The 27,315-nt window shown below is 35.1% G+C and overlaps 1 protein-coding gene across 1 annotated transcript in view; it reads right to left on the bottom strand.

The window, feature by feature from the left end:
• LOC100371191 (dual specificity testis-specific protein kinase 1-like) overlaps positions 1-27,315 on the bottom strand; it is a 66,350-nt gene that overhangs the window by 21,982 nt on the left and 17,053 nt on the right. The window contains exons 4-8 of the mRNA XM_085503512.1: positions 16,550-16,699; positions 14,194-14,273; positions 11,974-12,058; positions 6,507-6,590; positions 6,196-6,282 (exon numbers count right to left, since the gene is read on the bottom strand). Of these exons, the coding sequence (XP_085359638.1) occupies positions 6,196-6,282; positions 6,507-6,590; positions 11,974-12,058; positions 14,194-14,273; positions 16,550-16,699 (486 nt within the window). The remainder of the gene's footprint in view (positions 1-6,195; positions 6,283-6,506; positions 6,591-11,973; positions 12,059-14,193; positions 14,274-16,549; positions 16,700-27,315) is intronic.

Below are 27,315 nucleotides of genomic sequence, written 5' to 3'. Positions count from 1 at the left end.
TGGATGATATATTTGAAAAAAATATCAGTTAATAAACTCCTAAACAAAAACAAACATGCGCATTCATTACTGAAATAATACTCGAATATTGCTAATAAACATAGTTAAAACTATGAAATTCATTAAAAAGTGTGCAGTGGACGACACAACTACAGACTATACTGATCCAACTGAACTGTAAGTGAAAGTTAATTACTACTTTAGACAACAATTACCATATACAAGGTTCAGAAAATTGCATGGAGAGTTGTAATGTAAACAAAGACAAAGACAACAAAAGCAGCCATTATCCACCATTACAGCCAAAGAGTGTGAACAAAGAAACCTTAAAACAAAAGGTTACAATTATGGCATCCAAAACCACAATAGCAAAATACAGCAGTAGTAAGGATGCTAGTGATAAATCTCAGCAAAATAATGAAGAGGAAGAAAAGTTAAGATCATTCTTGAATGAATTTAATATTAATGAAAATGACAACATTCATATCAAATTCAACAAATCATCCATAAGCATACATTCAAGCAATGTTATGAAGGAAATGTGGCTACAATGTCTGAAACTAGCATATCCAGAAGAAAAGCATTCCTATGAGGATAAGAAGCAAGAGAAGACCACCCAACTACGTTTAACTGACAAACATGGTAACACAGTCACCATCAAAGTGTACCATAATGGAACACTCCTTATTCAAGGAAATTCATATCACACATGGATGCTGAATGAGGGAGCACTATTTTTGATGCATATACAAGACAGATTGCAGATAAAGGTGACAACTAACCTAGATCAAAATAAAGAGAGACGGTATCCACAGAGAAATATCCAGAAACCTCTAAAGTATAGACTTGATAGTGATTCATCAGAGGATGAAGAAATCGAAAACAAAGAAACCAAGGAAAGAGAAGCAGTTCCCCAATGTGAGGAAGATAAAGAATTTAGTAATACAGATACCACTGTTTCAAAAAAGGATCACTCAACTATGATAGGCTGTACTCCAAGAAATGAAAAAAACAAAACAATACCAAAGGATGATTATACACCATCGAAAATTCCATTACGAATTTCAAAAACACCAAAGTTGAATAGCGCAACATTAGATAACACAGAATTGGCTGCCACATTGATGCAAATGTTCAAGTCAATTGAACATATAGACAAGAATTATTGCAACATAATGAGAACAGGAAATATGAGTCAAGAACTAGCAGACCAACTAAAAGCAGTACAAGACAGCCTTACACGCCAAAATAAAGAAATTCAAAAAATTTGTAAACTTATGGCAACAAAGGTGGAAGTTGTTAAATCAGCTAAACAACAAACAGCTATGTACACCAATAAGGAAGACATGGATAAGTTGACAAATAAATTAGACAAAATGGAAAGATATATCATATCCATAGACAAAACAGTGCAACTTAACAAAACATCATTGGTTTCAGTTGCAGTAGCTCAAGAAGTTGTATCGTCAAAGATTCAGAAATACAAGGATATGTGTGACAACATATCACAGAATACTAATCTGATGAAAGATGAACTAGTTAAGAAAGAACAAGAAATAGAGCGAATTCAACTGGAAAATGAAGAACTACAAAATAGAATTGGCGAAATAGAGAAATCAAAACTGCTAGACTTCCACTCCCCAAACCTATTCAACAACCTACCATTGGTAAACAACAATAACAAGACGTTATCTCAAACAGCGCTAGAAAATCAGGATAAATATAAACTGGTTGATTATAGAAAGAAGAACAGAGAAATACAAACTCTTATTGTGGGTGACTCAATGCTGAAAAATATTGATATAAAACGTATATACAAGAATACACAAATTAAAACACTACCAGGTCGCAAGATAAAAGACATAGATGAATATATTCAAAGGACAACTAATGAGAATATCCAGAACATTGTGATCCATGTAGGAACCAATAACATTTGCGATGGATGTACAATAGAATCGTGTATGGAGGAATATAGAAAACTGATTAACAACATGAAGCAAAAATATCCAACAGCCAAAATATGCGTATCATCAATAATACACAGAAGATATGATGTTAACATAAATAAGAATATAGATGTTCTTAATAAGAAGTTAAAAGTAATGAGTAACAATGGTGATAACTATATCTACATAGACAATGATAACATCAGTTACATAACCCACCTATATGATACTGTGCACCTGAATAAACGTGGGACAGCTGTCTTTGTGAAAAATATGAAAGATGTGATTGGACCACTAATCGGTGTCACAAGACAAATAAACAAGCCAGGATACAGTAGCCAATGGAAAGAAAAGAAGAATAACAGAAGGTATACTCCTTGTTATGAGACGGATGGTCACAGACCACAAACAACTTACTAATGGATCAACAAAAATACAGGAATATAAACAGTGCTCAAAAGAGAGCATTATCTATATCATATTGGAACATACAAGGAGTTAGTAACAAGCTAGAAGACAATGACTTTATAAAGAAAATTACAAATCATGACATTATTGGACTGGGTGAAACATGGTTAACCACAGATTCACAACACTTGCTTAACATTCCAGAATATTATACTTATTCAGTATTAAGAAAAAACAAATCTAGAGGAGGTATCTCTCTATTAATAAAACAACAACTGAGAAAAGGCATCAGAATTGAGCAGACGGAATCAGAAGATATGATATGGTGCAAACTGGAAAAAAACTTTTTTCAATTAGAAAAAGACATGTATATCTGTTTTGTATACCACCCACCATTCAACTCTAAACATTGTAAACCAGACTTTTTTGAACGGTTAGACAACCATATTACAAACTTTTCGTCCAATGGTACTATTGCCATTCTTGGGGACTTTAATAGCAGAGTAGGTTCGTTAGCTGACTATGAGGACAATGATGACATGGATAATTTCATTCCAGGGTCAAATTTATATACATGTAAAGAAGACATCAATCCCCGTAATAGTAAAGATGAAACTGTCAATACACAGGGTAGAACTCTTATAGAATTGTGTAAAAATAATGGTATACATTTACTTAATGGTAGATTACCTGGAGATACAAGTGGAAAACTAACTTGTTACCATTACAATGGTGTCAGTACAGTTGACTATGCTATTGCATCAACTGAATTAATAGAAAATATAAAATATTTCAGAGTGCATGACTTCACATGCAACTCAGATCACTGTCAAATCTCATTCTTAATTAAACTGAACAAAAACATCAGGTTAGACTATAATAATATCAATAATATAAAACACCTAAATAATCCCCCCACGGGTTGGGTCTGGGACAGTTTATCTGTATTCAATTACCAAGACAAATTAGCATCTAAAGAAATTCAAAATAATATTAATGAATTTCAAAACAATAACTATTCTAATGACAGTACAGGAATTAATAATGCAGTTAAGGATTTTAATACTATGATAGATAATGCGGCAGGCAATATTTTTAACAGGAAAACTAATAAGTGTGCAAAAATTAAACATAAACATAATAAGAGATGGTTTGACAAAGAATGTAAGTTATTGAAAAAAGATCTTTGTATTAAATCAAGAATGATTAACAAATACCCATTTGACATTAAACTTAGAGAACTATTTTATGCTAAAAAGAAAAAATATAAAAATATAGTAAAAACAAAAAGAAAACAAGAACAAAACCTTATTGTAAATAAGCTAACACAGTTAAACAAAACTAACCCTAAACAATTTTGGCAAATTATAAGCAAGTTAAAGAATTCAGACAGAAATCAGGAAAACCCAATTTCACCTGATAAATGGATTGAATACTATAAACAATTGAATACTAAAGATGATTTAACAGACTTTCAGAAAAACATTGTGACTAAAACAGGAATAGTTGAAAATATGCAACAATCAAATAATTGCTTGAATGCTGAAATAACTGAAAAAGAAATTAAAATAGCAATTAACAAACTTAAATCCAAAAAATCAGCTGGATATGATGGGTTCTGTGCAGAACTTATAAAAAACAGTAAAAACCATCTAATTAAACCACTCCATAAATTGTTTAATTTAATATTCAATACAGGCATTTATCCTAACATCTGGAATACAAGTATAATTACTCATATTTTTAAAAAAGGGGATAAGGATGAACCAGGAAATTATAGGGGGGTAGCAGTTTCCAGTTGTATAGGCAAAGTGTTCTGTAATTTAGTCAATAATAGGTTATGCGATTTTTCAGAGAAGCATAATATTATAAATAACAATCAGGCTGGGTTTAGAAAAGGTTATCAGACCACTGATCACATTTTTACTCTAAAAACAATAGTTAATAAATACCTGAACCAAAATGTTAAACTATATACATGCTTTGTAGATTTCCGCAAGGCTTTCGATACTGTTTGGAGGGATGGTTTATTTTATAAATTATTAAAGAACGGAATTGATGGGAAACTTTATCATTTGATTAAAAACATGTATAACAATACTAAAACATGTATTCGCTTTGGCAAAAAAATATCTCCAATATTTAATACAAATTGATTTCAACAACACAATTAGGTTTGCAAAATGCATTAAATAAATTATCTGAATACTGCCACAAATGGAAACTCCAGGTAAATCTTAATAAAACCAAAGTTATGATTTTCAAAAAGGGAACAATGAGAAAGAGAGAGTTATTTCAATTCCAAGAACAAAATATAAGTTGTGTCAATTCTTATATTTATTTAGGTATAACTTTACAATCAAATGGAAAGTTCCAAGAAACAAGACAATGTTTAACAAACAAAGCTACTAGAGCAATGTATGCACTGTTGAAAGCAATGCCAAGAGAGACTGACTGTAGAACATTTATGCACCTTTTTCAGATATGTATTAAACCAATTTTGTTATATGGATCAACAACTTGGGGACATGACATACTAGACAATAATAGATGGGACAAAACACCAATTGAACAGTTACATTTGAAATTCTGCAAACAAATACTAGGTGTGAGTAAATTCTCGTCAAATGCAGCATGCAGAGCTGAACTTGGTGAATTCCCATTACTTATAGATATTCAGGAAAATCTTATTAAATACTGGTATCGTATTAATGCCTTACCAGACAGTAATATTACAAAACAAGCCTTTGAAGAACAAAAACAACAAAATTTAAATTGGTTTACATCAGTAAAAAACATGGTCTCCGAAAATATTACAAACTTGTCCTCGTCTGTCATACCTCAAAAATTACCACACAGTAAAATAAAAAACATACGAAACAACATCCAACAAAGGTATGTAGAGTTCTGGAAGTTGAGTGTAACAAATGATAATAGAAAACTGAGAACGTATATAAAGTTTAAAGACTCGTACACTTTTGAACCATATTTGCTTTTATGTAATCTGAAACATAAAATCTTATTGACTCGTTTCAGAATAAGCAGTCATGTATTAGAAATTGAGAAGGGTAGACGTACCCAACCCAAAATACCTTTAGAAGACAGAATCTGTAAGCAATGTTCCCAGATCAAAATTGAAAATGAAGAACATTTCTTCATGGAATGTCTTAGGTACCAAACAGAAAGACAAAAGCTATTTAATAATATCAGTATTCCAGAAGAATTGAAAAGTGATAACCAGATATTCAAATATATTATGAGTTCAAGAGAAGACGTACTAATAAGACAAGTTGGTGAATACTTATACAAAATATTTGAAATCAGAAATATCAATAACTGACATTTTACTTTTACTTTAATTTTATATGTATTGTACTTTATTACTAAAATTTTATTGCTGTTCAACCAATGGAAATTATTTCTAAGGATGCAATAAATTCATTATTATTATTATTATTATTATTATTAATTACTACAGAAAAATGGCTTATGTCAAAAAAGAACCAGTCTGAAAAGGGTATCTTTTTTGCATTTTGGCTGTCTTGAAAGGGGCAATGGTCAACAGAACATTGACAAGAGGGCAGAACACCCCCAGATTGTTTTAAAAGCGTTAACATGTGGGTTAAGACAAACATAAAATACCAGCACTTTTCGCTTATACAAAAATACTTGCATTCTAAATGGCAGTTACATTTAATCCATTCGTCAACTTTCACAAAAATACAAAGCTGTTTTCAATGACCTGAATTCATGTGTGAACCAATTTATTCATATAGTAATTGGGAGTTTTATCCTAGAATCTCATAATATAGGAAGTAATTTGAAAGAGGAAACCTACCTCGCAGCATTTGAAGGCAACATGGAGAAACTCATTGGGACAGTCACCACACAGCAAAGTAAATGTATCACGGTCTACACCAAAGTTCTGTAGAAAAATGGACAAAAAACAAGTAGTAAAATAAATTCATGGCTACCCTTTACTATATAAAAGTTGTAGGTATCTGCAAAAATAAAATTCAAAGAATACTGGAAATGTCTTAAAATTTAAACATTAAAAATGTTGAAAGCAAAGTACTTTAGATGGCATTTCTGATATATCATCAACAAAGTTCTTGAATGTCAGCAGTTACCATGGTAATACAACATTACCTCAAGACGTGGTAATACATCTGGATCAGCTGGTATCCTAGCAATGGTTTCACATAATATAATACCATAGGAAAATAAATCTGCCTGCAAGGAGAAAAGAGAGGAGATATCAATCACAATGAACAAATATTGTTGCAATAAACCACAATGTTTTATAATGTTTGCTGCATGCACTGCATTTTAGAAACGCCTCTAGGACTTGCTCACAACTGCTTCATTAGAATAAACCACTGTAGAACAGGTTTTATTTTGTTTATTCATTCAGTCTCACTTGTTAGCAGTTCCCAGCATGCAGTGCATTATTTATCAACAACCCAGTGAAGGTTGTCTGCCTACTCCATAGTAGTTGACATGTGAACAAAGAAAGTCACCCAACTGAAACTAAATGCAATAAATAAATAAATAAATAAGTCAGAATACCTGACTGACACTGTCTGCGATTGAACAGGGTTGCATTTATATGCAAATACAGAAAATGACTGTAAACTGTCTGAAGCCAAATCTTGCCAACAATTCCAAACAAACTTAGGATTTCGTAACTTTCTGAAATTGCGCAAAGTTATTTCCTGTGACAGCATGCTATTTGAAAGAAAAACTTGGGGTCTCTAAACTAGATTTTGAATTTCTGTTCATATTTTGACTAAATTCAATCCAAAATCGGCTGACAGACAAAAGTTTAACAGTATTGGAAAATCATAAAGTCATTGTTTCCAAAGAAACAAGTTTGGGTACCTAGTCTTTTTATTTGCTTTGAAAAACTTTTCAGTGAGAAAAATATAAAAATATTTGAAATTTGTTATTGTTCAAGTGTCTCTGATGATAGATCTAATGGTGAAACAAAATGGCAGAAGTACAGAAAAACAATATGCTGCACCAAAGTGCGACCAAAGCTAGATGTCATATGACCCCGTGTCACTAAGTTGCAGGTTTTTTTTTTTCCTCGTTTGTCACAGGTGTCTTCGCTTTCAAATCTAAGAGAGGTCTACCTGAGTTACCTATATATCAAAGCAATCAAGTCAAAAATATCACTTTTTACCCAAAATATACCCTGGTACATCATAATTAGATAATTGAAGATATCATCATGAAACAAACAAATCAGAGGGGGGTCCACCAGAGGTACCTATATGTATGTATATGTATGTATATCAAAGCAATTACTTTTTACCCAAAATATTCACCAAAGCTCAGCTCGACAAAATCAGGAGTGGAGCTGAAAATAGGCTGGTGACCCCCAATTTTTCACACTTTTTTCGTAAAATTAATAAATTCTGGGTCTTCTCATTTATAAGTAGGTTACTATCTACCATATATTAGGTTAATTTGTAGTAATATTTACAATGGTAATTAGCAGTACCGGTAAATAAAGTGAATCTGACTGGCATATGGTTATATAACAAATGCATAATCTATATGTACTATGACAATACAGTATACTACCATACGCGTATTATATTCTCACCAATTTTTTGAAAATTTTCAAATTTTATTCCACAAAATCTCATCAACAAATTAGATTCTCACTTATGAAACATTGAGAATTTTGTATCGTGCCAACAACTTGGTGAGTATTTATATTCTCAACATTGAATGGTGAGAATATAAGAATTCATTAAATGCAAAATATCACAGTATTTGCATTGAATTACAATAAACATGTCTATTTCAATGTATTACTCATTCACAAGTAGCCTAATTATGTACATCAAATCTTGTTATGTTAACCAATTTTTCCCAACACAAGTACTGTTGTTATACAAGATACAAAACTTGTCTGAAATTATGTATGAGTTTACACAATAAACACTGCCAAACTATAGATAGTAAGGGTCATGGTGACCTTGCCAAAAAGAAAACAAAGATGCTATAGTTATAGGTAATATTTATTGTATATAATTAGGTGAAATATTTAAATTCAAAATAATCATGTATTTGACGTTATGAAAAATCTTGATACATCATTCGTTTCACTCATTCTGACCTAAAGCACATAATGACCTCTAAGCTACAATCAGCTTGAGTCATCAAGGTCATTTAGAGAAACCAGTCTGTGACATAAGTTCAACACTTTTATCAGCAAGCAGTGCCCTAATTCACTTGCACTAAAGCGTTGGGCAGAATTTTTCCAGGTGATGTGTTCTTATTTTGGTCAAATACTATAACTAATAATAATAATAAGGTAATTTACACTGCAGCTGATAAACTCAATCAAAGGCATTCACCAATATACCTTAGAATGAAACAAGAGGTCAACAAACTTTGTCTGTACTGAACAATACCTCAATATTCAGGGCACGTTTAGAACTTCCCTTAAAACTGAGCATAATAATTCAGTTATATATACTACCTCCTGCTTATACAAACTGATGGTGTTGTAAAAAATATTTGATTCATTCGATATTTACAGATGAGAAAAATTAATTAATGTTATTCTACGATTTTAAAAACTAATTCAGAAACTAATTGCATTCACAGGGGGGGGGGGGAATGATCTGCTAATTTTAAATATATAAAATAAGATTTAATAGATGTTTTTAGGACAATAAAAAGGAGCATTAAACATAGGTTAATGACACAGACAGGGGTGAACAAACTTTGTATGTCTATACATACACACATGAATCATACCAGTATATTTCAGTCTCAACTATACCCCACTATATAACTCTTGCAAATTTCATTTTTTAATATCTATTAACATTTTACCCTGTAATCAGAGTATCATAAGTTTGATCTATCTAGGAAATGTTTTCTTCATCTATAAATAACATTTTTAGCACATGTTAAAAACAAGCAGCCTGTCGGCTGAGATAGCTCCGCTGTTAGCAATGCACATTTCAATTAAAGAACTGAAGATATCATTAGAAAATTAACAATATGTATAGTATCAAAGCAATTGGACTCGCGGTTTTCAACAAGAAGTTGAAAATATCACTTTTTACCAAAAATGACAAAAATATTCACCAAAATTAGAGAATTAAAAATATCATTACAAAATGAACAAATCTTAGAGAGGTCCACATGTAGTACCTATATATGTAATATCAAAGCAATTGGACTTGTGGTTTTTAACAAGAAGTTGAAAATATCACTTTTTACCAAAAATGACAAAAATATTCACCAAAATTAGAGAATTAAAAATATCATTACAAAATGAACAAATCTGAGAGAGGTCCACATGTAGTACCTATATATGTAATATCAAAGCAATTGGACTTGCGGTTTTTAACAAGAAGTTGAAAATATCACTTTTTACCAAAAATGACAAAAATATTCACCCAAATTAGAGAATTGAAGATATCATTACAAAATGAACAAATCTGAGAGAGGTCCACATGTAGTACCTATATATGTAATATCAAAGCAATTGGACTTGCGGTTTTTAACAAGAAGTTGAAAATATCACTTTTTACCAAAAATGACAAAAATATTCACCAAAATTAGAGAACTAAAGATATCATTACAAAATGAACAAATCTGAGAGAGATCCACATGTAGTACCTATATATGTAATATCAATGTAATTATACTTGCGGTTTTTAACGAGAAGTCGAAAATATCACTTTTTACCAAAAATGACAAAAATATTCACCAAAATTAGAGAATTGAAGATATGATCATGAAATGAACAAATCTGAGAGAGGTCTACCCAAGGTACATATACACCAAGTATCAAAGCATTCAGGCTTGTAGTTTTCAAGAAGAAGTCGAAAAAGTAAAACATTGACACGGACGCCGGACGATGGACAATCACTCATATGATAAGCTCCGCTCGTCAAAGTCGACAGCGGAGCTAAAAATAGCAATACAATTACAAAAAGTTTTTTTATGTTATGGACAATTTTAATTTTAATCACAGGGCTTTTATTTTGTTTGCAAAATGAATGTAGATCTCTATTAAATAGTCTAATTAATTTTTCTATGGGTTTAGTTTTTTGTTATTTTGCTGATTGATCTAATCAAGTAAGTATCAAATCAACATTGGTTAAACTTCGATGCTTTCTCTGCAGTAAATTAAAAAAAAAATTTCAAAATTTACAAACAATATCAAGATGAATAATGATGTACATTTTATGATGAGAAATATTTGCCATTTTTTGTTTTCGGTTCTCAATTAACACATTTACTAAGAGGAGAAATCTAGTGAGTGCCCAGGAACCAATCACCACTTGTGATATTTTCAATAAAATTATGAGTATTTGGTCTTAGAATACAAGCTACTCAAAATGTCATAGTCCCTGTTGGTACTTTTCTAAAAATGAATTATGTGTGAAAGAAACAATCTCATGCATTTGCAGAAAAAAGCAATGACCTAATTAAATGATATGGTTAGAATGATTACAACAATAGTGTGGTATTACAGTTTATATTTTTATGACAGAAATGATACAAACTGAAGCCAGTTTATTTGTGTGCTTTTTGTGTCCAATAAGACCAGACAAGACTTATTTGCTAAAACAAAATGACTGTCAGTTGGTCATTTTGAATTTGCTGTGGGAGGAATATGAGGTGCATCCAGGATCAAATATTTTCAATTGACATATCAAGTTTGAATGAAACATGTCCATACATAACATAGATTCAGTTCTGATATGGCTGAAATGTTAAACTAAAACGGCTACTATTTGTTCAAGTTTGAATTGGATCATGATACAAATGCATGTGACTATGTATATGATATGATATATGATATGATATATATGATGTATGATATGATATATGATATATGATATGATATATGTATGATATGATATGATATGACATGATATATGATATGATATATGTATGATATGTGAAGTGTATGAAATTTACATGTCTGAGATTCAGATGCAGACAAACACAGAGGTTAAATTGTAAGTCCTTGTTTTCAGATTACCTCAAAACAGGGTCTAAAAATATTGTACCAAAATATTGGTGAGATAAGGAATTAAGTAATATGATGTAAACCAAATAACAGATAACAATCATCTAACCTTGCTAACAAGACAGGGCATGTTTGTACGAGTATAAATAGGATGGGTGAAGAAGACGTTTCCTTGTTTATAATGGGAATTCTTCTCTCCCATATGTTATACAATCTCAAAAAGCCAGTGTACTGTAAAACATGTCTTTTTTCGCGAGCATGTCTTTTTAGCAAGAGAGAGAACTGATTCGCTAATTCAAGATGTTGCTAATGACTTAAAATTCAAAATGGCCAAGGCTTGGGGATTTGTATATAGTAATCCGGAACATAAAAATCTAGGGCGCTTCATAATTACACTAGACAGTTTTTCTTTGTTTTTATGGAGGTGATAACTGTGCATTTGTTTTGGTATGCATCAGACAAGTATTGTGAAGACAGGAAATAAACAATGACAAGAGAGATTCGCTAAATCAATATTTCGCTATTACATCATTTTACCACAATTTGCTAAAATTGCATCTCGCTTTTTCAACATGTTTTACAGTATATTACAATTAAACTCACCCTCTCATTGTACTTAAGTCCTTTCAAACATTCAGGTGCCATCCAGTACGGAGATCCAACAATAGAAAACTTAGAGTCATTGTCTCTGCAGATATACAAACCAAAAGTTTATTCCATGCTCTGCAATATCTTCTAGAGGGCAATATTAATGTGAAAAACAGTGAATATCAACCTCTAGAGGGCGCCATGTCGAATCTACTCTGAGCTTACACTACTAGTATCAAAATTACAATGTTGGGCCCCTAGAGGGCGATATAACTGTGAACAGCTTACAAACACAATGTAAATGTCAACCCTAGAGGGCGCCATGTTGAATCTACTCTGAGCTTACACTACTAGTATCAAAATTACAATGTTGGGCCCCTAGAGGGCGATATAACTGTGAACAGCTTACAAACACAATGTAAATGTCAACCTCTGGAGGGCGCAATGTTGAATCTACTCTGAGCTTACACTACTAGTATCAAAATTACAATGTTGGGCCCCTAGAGGGCGATATAACTGTGAACAGCTTACAAACACAATGTAAATGTCAACCTCTGGAGGGCGCAATGTTGAATCTACTCTGAGCTTACACTACTAGTATCAAAATTACAATGTTTGGCCCCTAGAGGGCGATATAACTGTGAACAGCTTACAGACACAATGTAAATGTCAACCTCTGGAGGGCGCAATGTTGAATCTACTCTGAGCTTACACTACTAGTATCAAAATTACAATGTTGGGCCCCTAGAGGGCGATATAACTGTGAACAGCTTACAGACACAATGTAAATGTCAACCTCTGGAGGGCGCAATGTTGAATCTACTCTGAGCTTACACTACTAGTATCAAAATTACAATGTTGGGCCCCTAGAGGGCGATATAACTGTGAACAGCTTACAAACACAATGTAAATGTCAACCTCTGGAGGGCGCAATGTTGAATCTACTCTGAGCTTACACTACTAGTATCAAAATTACAATGTTGGGCCCCTAGAGGGCGATATAACTGTGAACAGCTTACAAACACAATGTAAATGTCAACCTCTGGAGGGCGCAATGTTGAATCTACTCTGAGCTTACACTACTAGTATCAAAATTACAATGTTGGGCCCCTAGAGGGCGATATAACTGAACAGCTTACAAACACAATGTAAATGTCAACCTCTGGAGGGCGCAATGTTGAATCTACTCTGAGCTTACACTACTAGTATCAAAATTACAATGTTTGGCCCCTTGAGGGCGATATAACTGTGAACAGCTTACAAACACAATGTAAATGTCAACCTCTGGAGGGCGCCATGTTGAATCTACTCTGAGCTTACACTACTAGTATCAAAATTACAATGTTGGGCCCCTAGAGGGCGATATAACTGTGAACAGCTTACAAACACAATGTAAATGTCAACCTCTGGAGGGCGCAATGTTGAATCTACTCTGAGCTTACACTACTAGTATCAAAATTACAATGTTGGGCCCCTAGAGGGCGATATAACTGTGAACAGCTTACAAACACAATGTAAATGTCAACCTCTGGAGGGCGCAATGTTGAATCTACTCTGAGCTTACACTACTAGTATCAAAATTACAATGTTTGGCCCCTTGAGGGCGATATAACTGTGAACAGCTTACAAACACAATGTAAATGTCAACCTCTGGAGGGCGCCATGTTGAATCTACTCTGAGCTTACACTACTAGTATCAAAATTACAATGTTGGGCCCCTAGAGGGCAATATAACTGTGAACAGCTTACAAACACAATGTAAATGTCAACCTCTGGAGGGCGCAATGTCGAATCTACTCTGAGCTTACACTACTCGTATCAAAATTACAATGTTGGGCCCCTAGAGGGCGATATAACTGTGAACAGCTTAAAAACACAATGTAAATGTCAACCTCTGGAGGGCACAATGTTGAATCTACTCTGAGCTTACACTATCAAAATTACAATGTTGGGCCCCTAGAGGGCGATATAACTGTGAACAGCTTACAAACACAATGTAAATGTCAACCTCTGGAGGGCGCAATGTTGAATCTACTCTGAGCTTCCACTACTAGTATCAAAATTACAATGTTGGGCCCCTAGAGGGCGATATAACTGTGAACAGCTTACAGACACAATGTAAATGTCAACCCTAGAGGGTGCCATGACTAATTTTACAAATCAGTAGGTCAGAAGGTGAAAACATTGTGCAGTAAAATTATGTTGTTTTCCCAGATTTTTGTCTCTGACACATACCTTGGTATCTTACAAGCCAATCCGAAGTCACCGATGACAGCATGGTAAACATTAATACTCTCATTCTTTATCAAACAATTCTATAAAAAATTAGACATACATGAATTGTGGCATATTATTCAAGAATGGAAGAACTATAAAATATATATGAAATAGAAAGTAAGTGGCTGTGATGAGAAGTAGAAACACCCATTGCATTTGGGCATGGAGGGGGAGATACAAATGACAAGGTAGCATGCATGTGGGTGGGGTTGGTCCTCAAAAACTTGATACAAAAGCTGAAATGCAGCAGTTTGACTACTTACCAATGAAGTCAGATTTCTGAAATACTTGATACAAAAGCTGAAATGCAGCAGTTTGACTACTTACCAATGAAGTCAGATTTCTGAAATACTTGATACAAAAGCTGAAATGCAGCAGTTTGACTACTTACCAATGAAGTCAGATCCCTGAAATACTTGATACAAAAGCTGAAATGCAGCAGTTTGACAACTTACCAATGAAGTTAGATCTCTGAAATACTTGATACAAAAGCTGAAATGCAGCAGTTTGACTACTTACCAATGAAGTTAGATCTCTGAAATACTTGATACAAAAGCTGAAATGCAGCAGTTTGACTACTTACCAATGAAGTCAGATCTCTGAAATACTTGATACGAAAGCTGAAATGCAGCAGTTTGACTACTTACCAATGAAGTCAGATCTCTGAAATACTTGATACAAAAGCTGAAATGCAGCAGTTTGACTACTTACCAATGAAGTCAGATCTCTGAAATACTTGATACAAAAGCTGAAATGCACCAGTTTGAATACTTACCAGTGAAGTCAGATCTCTGAAATACATGATACAAAAGCTGAAATGCAGCAGTTTGACTACTTACCAATGAAGTCAGATCTCTGAAATACTTGATACAAAAGCTGAAATGCAGCAGTTTGACTACTTACCAATGAAGTCAGATCTCTGAAATACTTGATACGAAAGCTGAAATGCAGCAGTTTGACAACTTACCAATGAAGTCAGATCTCTGAAATACTTGATACAAAAGCTGAAATGCAGCAGTTTGACTACTTTCCAATGAAGTCAGATTTCTGAAATACTTGATACAAAAGCTGAAATGCAGCAGTTTGACTACTTACCAATGAAGTCAGATCCCTGAAATACTTGATACAAAAGCTGAAATGCAGCAGTTTGAATACTTACCAATGAAGTCAGATCTCTGAAATACTTGATACAAAAGCTGAAATGCAGCAGTTTGACTACTTACCAATGAAGTTAGATCTCTGAAATACTTGATACAAAAGCTGAAATGCAGCAGTTTGACAACTTACCAATGAAGTTAGATCTCTGAAATACTTGATACAAAAGCTGAAATGCAGCAGTTTGACTACTTACCAATGAAGTTAGATCTCTGAAATACTTGATGCAAAAGCTGAAATGCAGCAGTTTGACTACTTACCAATGAAGTCAGATCTCTGAAATACTTGATACGAAAGCTGAAATGCAGCAGTTTGACTACTTACCAATGAAGTCAGATCTCTGAAATACTTGATACAAAAGCTGAAATGCAGCAGTTTGACTACTTACCAATGAAGTCAGACCTCTGAAATACTTGATACGAAAGCTGAAATGCAGCAGTTTGACAACTTACCAATGAAGTTAGATCTCTGAAATACTTGATACAAAAGCTGAAATGCAGCAGTTTGACTACTTACCAATGAAGTTAGATCTCTGAAATACTTGATACAAAAGCTGAAATGCAGCAGTTTGACTACTTACCAATGAAGTCAGATCTCTGAAATACTTGATACGAAAGCTGAAATGCAGCAGTTTGACTACTTACCAATGAAGTCAGATCTCTGAAATACTTGATACAAAAGCTGAAATGCAGCAGTTTGACTACTTACCAATGAAGTCAGATCTCTGAAATACTTGATACAAAAGCTGAAATGCAGCAGTTTGACTACTTACCAATGAAGTCAGATCTCTGAAATACTTGATACAAAAGCTGAAATGCACCAGTTTGAATACTTACCAATGTAGTCAGATCTCTGAAATACTTGATACAAAAGCTGAAATGCACCAGTTTGATGACTACTTACCAATGAAGTCAGATCTCTGAAATACTTGATGCAAAAGCTGAAATGCAGCAGTTTGACTACTTACCAATGAAGTCAGATCTCTGAAATACGTGATACAAAAGCTGAAATGCAGCAGTTTGACTACTTACCAATGAAGTCAGATCTCTGAAATACTCGATACAAAAGCTGAAATGCAGCAGTTTGACTACTTACCAATGAAGTCAGATCTCTGAAATACTTGATACGAAAGCTGAAATGCAGCAGTTTGACTACTCACCAATGAAGTCAGATCTCTGTGCATAATGCCTTTACTGTGCAAGTATTGCATGCCTTCCGCAATGTCAAGAACTAAATTACATCTCACTAGCCAGTCTAAATATATGGTACTATTTAACAATAAGCTTTCTAAGGTACCACCGCTGCAAAACTAATAATAAAACAAACTTTATTAGTAACAATAAAGGAGGGCAATGAAGAAGTGGCGAATGTCATAGAGGGCGCTCCATGGTTAATATAATATTTGTCTCCATCAGTCTTAAAGTAAAATGTTATCATTAAACAGACAGAAACAGTGCACATCATGATTTTAAAAACATTTACTACATTATCGTTGAAAATAGCAGTTTATTAAAACGTTACTATAGAGGGCAACATTTGACTTTAAAATACAAATGACATTCAGTCATAGATATACCTTATGATTTAGAGTACCTAACAAACAGTAATGCTAGATATATGGCAGACAACATTAACCCTTGGCAGATTTCACCACCCTCAAACAATTATGAAATTCACTTCAACAGATGTTCTAGATTATATATGTACATGTATGTGTCAATTCACTCTTAAACAGAGAAAATATCCATCTAGAGTGTAAAATGTTAGAATGTACATGAACAGAGAAAGCTTAATTTCACCCAATAATGCCACATATTCAGTTCACTCAACTCTAACATGTACATTGTACTTAGGGCTTACATGTATATTTATACCCAAATATGATATATGATAGATTTGATATCATAGATAACAACAAAAAGAATAAATGCATAGGCATGGTGGTCAAGGTACGCAGTCAATGTCAGTTACGGATCGGCTCAAGCATGTCAGAGATAGAGTTTGGCACACATGCAAGGTCAATCCATAGTCAATGTTTTTGTCATGTCATCTGATATAGCCACACTGTTTGTGATGTTAATGAACAAAATTTAGAGATATAAAAATTAATAAATTTAAACATACATGTATGAACTGCCCTTAATAATCAAAGTATAAAGACACTTTGAATCAAACTTTCCTAACACTCAATTACCCCACCAACATTTTAATGCAACATTTGTCAAATTTAGGTCAGTTTATTTTGTGAAAGGTGACTTTGGTGTTCAAAAGGTTCAAAAGAAAAGTTCATTCTGGTGAAGTTCCAAAGGTCAAAACAAATAAAAACATACGTCAGAGATATCTGAAAGGTTTTTGATGGCTCTACAAAAACTAAATAAAGTACTATGAAAAGAATCTGTGCTTTTGACAAATATGTCAGGCATTAAATTAGTGTTTTAAGCAGATACAACACACAAGCATGCATTGTGTGGTACAAATCATCACCATTGATTCTAACAACAGATAACAAATTGAGATAACAATCAATGAACTAGATCCCCTTTTCATACTATGAACTCAGATTAACAGAAATGCAAAAACCATGCACAGTATATAATAAACCATTTGCTGAGTTCAACTCAACCAGAATGAAACATCTGTGCTGAGAATCACTCACTGTGAAATTACATTTTTATAACCTTTATGCAAGGAGAATTATGTACATTGTGATATACTTATAATAAAACTGATTATCATAGAACATTGCCTAATGTGTTAAACAAATCAACATGTGCAAACCCCCCTTCCCAGTTTCAAAAAATATAGACAGTTTTAACTGACATGTGCAATGACTGGACAGTTTTAACTGACATGTGCAATGACTGGACAGTTTTAACTGACATGTGCAATGACTGGACAGTTTTAACTGACATGTGCAATGACTAGACAGTTTTAATTGACATGTGCAATGACTTGACAGTTTTAACTGACATGTGCATTGAGTGGACAGTTTTAACTGACATGCGCAATGACTGGACAGTTTTAACTGACATGTGCAATGACTGGACAGTTTTAACTGACATGTGCAATGACTAGACAGTTTAAACTGACATGAGCAATGACTGGACTGTTTTAACTGACATATGCAATGCCTAGATAGTTTTAACTGACATGTGCAATGACTGGACAGTTTTAACTGACATGTGCAATGACTAGACAGTTTTAATTGACATGTGCAATGACTGGACAGTTTTAACTGACATGTGCATTGAGTGGACAGTTTTAACTGACATGTGCAATGACTAGACAGTTTTAATTGACATGTGCAATGACTTGACAGTTTTAACTGACATGTGCATTGAGTGGACAGTTTTAACTGACATGCGCAATGACTGGACAGTTTTAACTGACATGTGCAATGACTGGACAGTTTTAACTGACATGTGCAATGACTGGACAGTTTTAACTGACATGTGCAATGACTGGACAGTTTTAACTGACATGTGCAATGACTAGACAGTTTAAACTGACATGAGCAATGACTGGACTGTTTTAACCGACATGTGCAATGACTGGACAGTTTTAACTGACATGTGCAATGACTGGACAGTTTTAACTGACATGTGCAATGACTGGACAGTTTTAACTGACATGTGCAATGACTGGACAGTTTTAACCGACATGTGCAATGACTGGACAGTTTTAACTGACATGTGCAATGACTAGACAGTTTTAATTGACATGTGCAATGACTTGACAGTTTTAACTGACATGTGCATTGAGTGGACAGTTTTAACTGACATGCGCAATGACTGGACAGTTTTAACTGACATGTGCAATGACTAGACAGTTTAAACTGACATGAGCAATGACTGGACTGTTTTAACTGACATATGCAATGCCTAGATAGTTTTAACCGACATGTGCAATGACTGGACAGTTTTAACCGACATGTGCAATGACTGGACAGTTTTAACTGATATGTGCAATGACTGGACAGTTTTAACTGACATGTGCAATGACTAGACAGTTTAAACTGACATGAGCAATGACTGGACTGTTTTAACTGACATATGCAATGCCTAGATAGTTTTAACTGACATGTGCAATGACTGGACAGTTTTAACTGACATGTGCAATGACTGAACAGTTTTAACAGACATGTGCAATGACTGGACAATTTTAACCGACATGTGCAATGACTGGACAGTTTTAACCGACATGTGCAATGACTGGACAGTTTTAACCGACATGTGCAATGACTGGACAGTTTAAACTGACATGAGCAATGACTGGACTGTTTTAACTGACATGTGCAATGCCTAGATAGTTTTAACTGACATGTGCAATGACTGGACAGTTTTAACTGACATGTGCAATGACTAGACAGTTTTAACTGACATGAGCAATGACTGGACTGTTTTAACTGACATGTGCAATGCCTAGATAGTTTTAACTGACATGTGCAATGACTGGACAGTTTTAACTGACATGTGCAATGACTGAACAGTTTTAACTGACATGCGCAATGACTGAACAGTTTTAACTGACATGTGCAATGACTGGACAGTTTTAACTGACATGTGCAATGACTGAACAGTTTTAACTGACATGCGCAATGACTGAACAGTTTTAACTGACATGTGCAATGACTGGACAGTTTTAACTGACATGTGCAATGACTAGACAGTTTAAACTGACATGAGCAATGACTGGACTGTTTTAACTGACATATGCAATGCCTAGATAGTTTTAACTGACATGTGCAATGACTGGACAGTTTTAACTGACATGTGCAATGACTGGACAGTTTTAACAGACATGCGCAATGACTGGACAATTTTAACCGACATGTGCAATGACTGGACAGTTTTAACCGACATGTGCAATGACTGGACAGTTTTAACCGACATGTGCAATGACTAGACAGTTTTAACTGACATGTGCAATGACTGGAAGTTTTAACCGACATGTGCAATGACTGGACAGTTTTAACAGACATGTGCAATGACTGGACAGTTTTAACTGATATGTGCAATGACTGGACAGTTTTAACTGACATGTGCAATGACTGGACAGTTTTAACTGATATGTGCAATGACTGGACAGTTTTAACTGACATGTGCAATGACTAGACAGTTTAAACTGACATGAGCAATGACTGGACTGTTTTAACTGACATGTGCAATGCCTAGATAGTTTTAACTGACATGTGCAATGACTGGACAGTTTTAACAGACATGTGCAATGACTGGACAGTTTTAACTGACATGTGCAATGACTGGACAGTTTTAACAGACATGTGCAATGACTGGACAGTTTTAACAGACATGTGCAATGACTGGACAGTTTTAACTGACATGTGCAATGACTGGACAGTTTTAACCGACATGTGCAATGACTGGACAGTTTTAACAGACATGTGCAATGACTGGACAGTTTTAACTGACATGTGCAATGACTAGACAGTTTTAACTGACATGTGCAATGACTAGACAGTTTAAACTGACATGAGCAATGACTGGACTGTTTTAACTGACATGTGCAATGCCTAGATAGTTTTAACTGACATGTGCAATGACTGGACAGTTTTAACAGACATGTGCAATGACTGGACAGTTTTAACTGACATGTGCAATGACTGGACAGTTTTAACCGACATGTGCAATGACTGGACAGTTTTAACAGACATGTGCAATGACTGGACAGTTTTAACTGACATGTGCAATGACTGGACAGTTTTAACAGACATGTGCAATGACTGGACAGTTTTAACTGATATGTGCAATGACTGGACAGTTTTAACTGACATGTGCAATGACTAGACAGTTTAAACTGACATGAGCAATGACTGGACTGTTTTAACTGACATGTGCAATGCCTAGATAGTTTTAACTGACATGTGCAATGACTGGACAGTTTTAACTGACATGTGCAATGACTGAACAGTTTTAACTGACATGCGCAATGACTGAACAGTTTTAACTGACATGTGCAATGACTGGACAGTTTTAACTGACATGTGCAATGACTAGACAGTTTAAACTGACATGAGCAATGACTGGACTGTTTTAACTGACATGTGCAATGCCTAGATAGTTTTAACTGACATATGCAATGACTGGACAGTTTTAACTGACATGTGCAATGACTGGACAGTTTTAACTGACATGCGCAATGACTGAACAGTTTTAACTGACATGTGCAATGACTGCACAGTTTTAACTGACATGTGCAATGACTGGACAGTTTTAACTGACATGTGCAATGACTGGACAGTTTTAACTGACATGTGCAATGACTGGACAGTTTTAACTGACATGCGCAATGACTGGACAGTTTTAACTGACATGTGCAGTGACTGGACAGTTTTAACAGATATGCGGAATGACTGGACAGTTTTAACTGACATGTGCAATGACTGAACAGTTTTAACTGACATGCACAATGATAAGACAGTTTTAACTGACATGCACAATGACTGGACAGTTCTAACTGACCTAACTGACATGCGCAATGACTGGACAGTTTTAACAGATATGCGGAATGACTGGACAGTTTTAACTGACATGTGCAATGACTGAACAGTTTTAACTGACATGCACAATAACATGTGTCACCAGAGTGTTGTATGTGTGTCACCAGTGTTGTATGTGTGTCACCAGTGTTGTATGTGTGTCACCAGAGTGTTGTATGTGTGTCAACAGTGTTGTATGTGTGTCACCAGAGGGTTGTATGTGTGTCACCAGAGGGTTGTATGTGTGTCACCAGAGTGTTGTATATGTGTCACCAGAGTGTTGTATATGTGTCACCAGAGTGTTGTATATGTGTCACCAGAGTGTTGTATGTGTGTCGCCAGAGTGTTGTATGTGTGTCACCAGAGTGTTGTATGTGTGTCACCAGAGTGTTGTATGTGTGTCACCAGAGTGTTGTATGTGTGTCACCAGAGTGTTGTATGTGTGTCACCAGGGTGTTGTATGTGTGTCACCAGGGTGTTGTATGTGTGTCACCAGGGTGTTGTATGTGTGTCACCAGAGTGTTGTATGTGTGTCACCAGAGTGTTGTATATGTGTCACCAGAGTGTTGTATGTGTGTCGCCAGAGTGTTGTATGTGTGTCACCAGAGTGTTGTATGTGTGTCACCAGAGTGTTGTATGTGTGTCACCAGAGTGTTGTATGTGTGTCACCAGAGTGTTGTATGTGTGTCACCAGGGTGTTGTATGTGTGTCACCAGAGTGTTGTATGTGTGTCACCAGAGTGTTGTATGTGTGTCACCAGAGTGTTGTATGTGTGTCACCAGAGTGTTGTATGTGTGTCACCAGAGTGTTGTATGTGTGTCACCAGGGTGTTGTATGTGTGTCACCAGGGTGTTGTATGTGTGTCACCAGGGTGTTGTATGTGTGTCACCAGTGTTGTATGTGTGTCACCAGAGTGTTGTATGTGTGTCACCAGAGTGTTGTATGTGTGTCACCAGAGTGTTGTATGTGTGTCACCAGAGTGTTGTATGTGTGTCACCAGAGTGTTGTATGTGTGTCACCAGAGTGTTGTATGTGTCACCAGAGTGTTGTATGTGTGTCACCAGAGTGTTGTATGTGTGTCACCAGGGTGTTGTACGTGTGTCACCAGGGTGTTGTACGTGTGTCACCAGAGTGTTGTATGTGTGTCACCAGGGTGTTGTATGTGTGTCACCAGGGTGTTGTACGTGTGTCACCAGAGTGTTGTATGTGTGTCACCAGAGTGTTGTATGTGTGTCACCAGAGTGTTGTATGTGTGTCACCAGAGTGTTGTACGTGTGTCACCAGAGTGTTGTATGTGTGTCACCAGAGTGTTGTACGTGTGTCACCAGTGTTGTACGTGTGTCACCAGAGTGTTGTATGTGTGTCACCAGAGTGTTGTATGTGTGTCACCAGAGTGTTGTATGTGTGTCACCAGAGTGTTGTATGTGTGTCACCAGAGTGTTGTATGTGTGTCACCAGAGTGTTGTATGTGTGTCACCAGAGTGTTGTATGTGTGTCACCAGAGTGTTGTATGTGTGTCACCAGAGTGTTGTATGTGTGTCACCAGAGTGTTGTATGTGTGTCACCAGAGTGTTGTATATGTGTCACCAGGGTGTTGTATGTGTGTCACCAGAGTGTTGTATGTGTGTCACCAGAGTGTTGTATGTGTGTCACCAGAGTGTTGTATGTGTGTCACCAGGGTGTTGTATGTGTGTCATCAGGGTGTTGTATGTGTGTCACCAGGGTGTTGTATGTGTGTCACCAGGGTGTTGTATGTGTGTCACCAGAGTGTTGTATGTGTGTCACCAGAGTGTTGTTGTGTGTCACCAGAGTGTTTATGTGTGTCACCAGAGTGTTGTATGTGTGTCATCAGAGTGTTGTATGTGTGTCACCAGGGTGTTGTATGTGTGTCACCAGAGTGTTGTATGTGTGTCACCAGGGTGTTGTATGTGTGTCACCAGGGTGTTGTATGTGTGTCACCAGGGTGTTGTATGTGTGTCACCAGAGTGTTGTATGTGTGTCACCAGAGTGTTGTATGTGTGTCATCAGAGTGTTGTATGTGTGTCACCAGGGTGTTGTATGTGTGTCACCAGTGTTGTATGTGTGTCACCAGAGTGTTGTATGTGTGTCACCAGATTGTTGTATGTGTGTCACCAGAGTGTTGTATGTGTGTCACCAGAGTGTTGTATGTGTGTCACCAGAGTGTTGTATATGTGTCACCAGAGTGTTGTATGTGTGTCACCAGAGTGTTGTATGTGTGTCACCAGAGTGTTGTATGTGTGTCACCAGAGTGTTGTATATGTGTCACCAGAGTGTTGTATGTGTGTCACCAGAGTGTTGTATGTGTGTCACCAGAGTGTTGTTTCAACAAATCAAACAATCTTAATAAATATTCATGAGATGATAAATAACACATAAAACCAAGTGACAAGTGACAAGTGACAAGTGACAAGTTGTCAGTGATGGGTCAGCTTATCTTATCAGCCACACAACGCTATCAATACACAAAGCACCAGCTATATAAATACATCCATTCATAACTCTGAAGTTACCTTTCAGACCAAAGTACCTCATCTCTGAAACAAATTTGTTTGTTCAATGAAAAACAATTAACATATTTTCTTTTAAGCAATCGTAGGTTTTTCATCAGTAATAGCTCATTTGTGATGAGAGACTGGACATCACCCTTGACCGCAATGCATCAACTAATGTCAAGTCAGCTCAGTAAAATAGTCAATATCACAAACTGTTTTTTTCCACAAGAACTGTTAATCAAAATTTAAAATGTACATGTTTGCCCAAAATTATTGAAAAATATCACATTCTGTCTATGCCAATGACACTGGACTACTGAGAAATTTGGAACTGTTTTGCATAAAAATTCCGGACAAAGAAATGTGTCTGTTCAAAAGTGAATGAAACACAAAAGTCAGATGAATTTAATGGTTGACATTTGTTGACCTTATAAGTGGTGTTAAATAGTGGTTTTAGAAAAATACAGATTTCTTAATAAAACCTATAAAGTAGAATTAATAGTAATGTTTTCATTTACTACAACTCCTGCCATGAACTCGTACCAAGAATATACAAGGGACAATTTTTACCACAAATCATCAATGATTTTTATCACTATAACATTACCGGTATAAGATGAATTTTTAAAAAATTTTTGCAGAGAAAAGCTTTGACTTTTAGAGCCTTTCATAAAGTACTATGTGTTGTAGCCATCTTTAAAAAGTACTAGTAATTCTTGTGAATTAAAACATTAAAACAATTTTTATTGGTATCGCTTCATTATATGCAACATCCTAGATTTGATCATGGAAGTATAAACATACCTCCATGATTTGATTAAAAAACATTTCAAACCATTAATTTTGTTTTCATGCTAAACCCTTTGAATGCATCAAGTTGACATATTAACCAAAACATTTGAAAAACAAAATAATAATGGAGATTCATCTTAACTCAGTTATAACAACCACAGTTTTTCCATGACCTTAATAACTTTCCCATCATGATTCTGATTTTACGTAAACAATTGTTTAATAAATATGCGTACTGTTTGTGAACATTTGTGTTTTCACTAAGGCCAGACTTTTATTATCCCTTGTTTCGCGAACCCGCCGAATGAACATGAGCCGAAAATGAAATAAAAATATAATTTTATTTCTGCGTAATTTCTTGCGCCCACCGACTTGTAAGCGCAAAAAAATGCTAAAAAAATATTATTTTTATCGCATAACAAATCCAAGTTGCATTTTCATGGGAGCATCATGATCGAAGTACCAGGTCTCACGCAAATGAGAAAGAAAATTATACATGGAATAAAATTTTATTTCATTTCTTCTCTCCGATCAATGATCTCACTTACAATTCTTTGAGAATCACGCAAATCTAATGGAAAAAAAGAATTAATTTTATTTTTTTCCCCGCTCTCCGAAAAAAATATGCCTTATAAAAACTTGCGAAACAAGGAATAAAAAAAGTCTGGCCTAAATAATAATTTATTTTTCCAAAAAGACATAATATTTTAAACTGGCACATGGCAAACAAATATTTGTATAACTTTGTCCCCCCCTCGAAAAAACAAGGTTTTTACCTCTGGAAGTACATGCAGTAGTACATAATTTAAGTTAAACCTTACCCATGATTTACAAATATCATAAATCAAAAGAAAAAAATTATTTTCCATCCAAATTTTACAATGCCTCACAAAAACAGAATCCATTTTGAATAATGGTCACTGAATCTTATAAATCTGTTTTTTTTTTTTCACTCACAGTAAACAAGATAATACCAATAGTTTAGTGATGTAAACAACATGCTTTCATAAACTCAAGTAAGCATGACAGAATTTAAAGTAGGTAGTAAAATGAACTTGGGATGGAATGAAATGGGATTGTTGACCTACATTGTAAGCAGTGACCCTTAAGAAAAGAATGAACCACACATTTGGTGCTGTAAGAGGGTATAATGTAGTACATGTACTTAGGCCACACTGATTTAATTTTATGGATGACATCCTCTGGAGACCCCAAATCTAATGCGAGAGGGCAAAAAAAAAAAATCCTGCTAAAACCACAGGACCACGGAGCTGCTATTACGAATTGAACCACAGAACACAATGTATCAAAAAACAACAAGAAGTCTTTATTTGTAGGAGGCACATGTTGATATACACATATCGTACTGTATTACTGTCACAGGTATAACCATTTCAGACAAGCTCTTGTACATGTAGTCATGATGAAGTACCTTCAGTCAAAACACTGCATTCAAGGTACAACATGAACATCATTTTCAGTACAAGTCAAGGCGGAATGTACATACACTACACTTATGACAATAACTAACAAAACATTGCAATGATACAGAAATGTCCTTGCTTGCTCCTCTCTACACAGTAGGGGTAAGCTTTAACCAATCTCTCGTATAGCTGTGTAAACTTCACATCTCCCTGGCCGACGTCAATTGCGTACCAGTCTACAACAATCCCTCAGTTTTTCCTCTGAACTTTTATGCTCACGTATTCCCGGCAACGCAATACGCATGTGCAGAAGATCATTTACGACAAAATTGGCACGTTTTAAGATAGTCCAAAAAGAGTTTTACGACAAGCCGGTGCTTTGCGACAATATGAGTCGGCAAGTTCCAGATAGAAAACCGATCTGTGGAGACTCGTCGTCGGAGATTTTTTTTTTTTTTTTTTTGAGAACAGGCGAAAACTAATGCGCGCGTGGATGTCATCCATAAAATTAAGTCGGTGGGGCCTAAGGTACATACAGTAGAATGTTACACCAATTTGGTTGACACAGTAGAATAGAGTCAGCACAGTGAGAGATAAAATGTACTACTATCCTACTTGAAAAGTTCATACATGTCACACCTAGCTTTCAAGCATAGTGGCAACTGACCATAGATTTTCAGAGAACAAAAGAATAAATTAA

This window comes from Saccoglossus kowalevskii, chromosome 9 (genome assembly GCF_978046115.1).
Source record: "Saccoglossus kowalevskii chromosome 9, keSacKowa6.1, whole genome shotgun sequence".
NCBI lineage: Eukaryota > Metazoa > Hemichordata > Enteropneusta > Harrimaniidae > Saccoglossus > Saccoglossus kowalevskii.
This window is presented reverse-complemented; position numbering and strand designations above follow the sequence as displayed.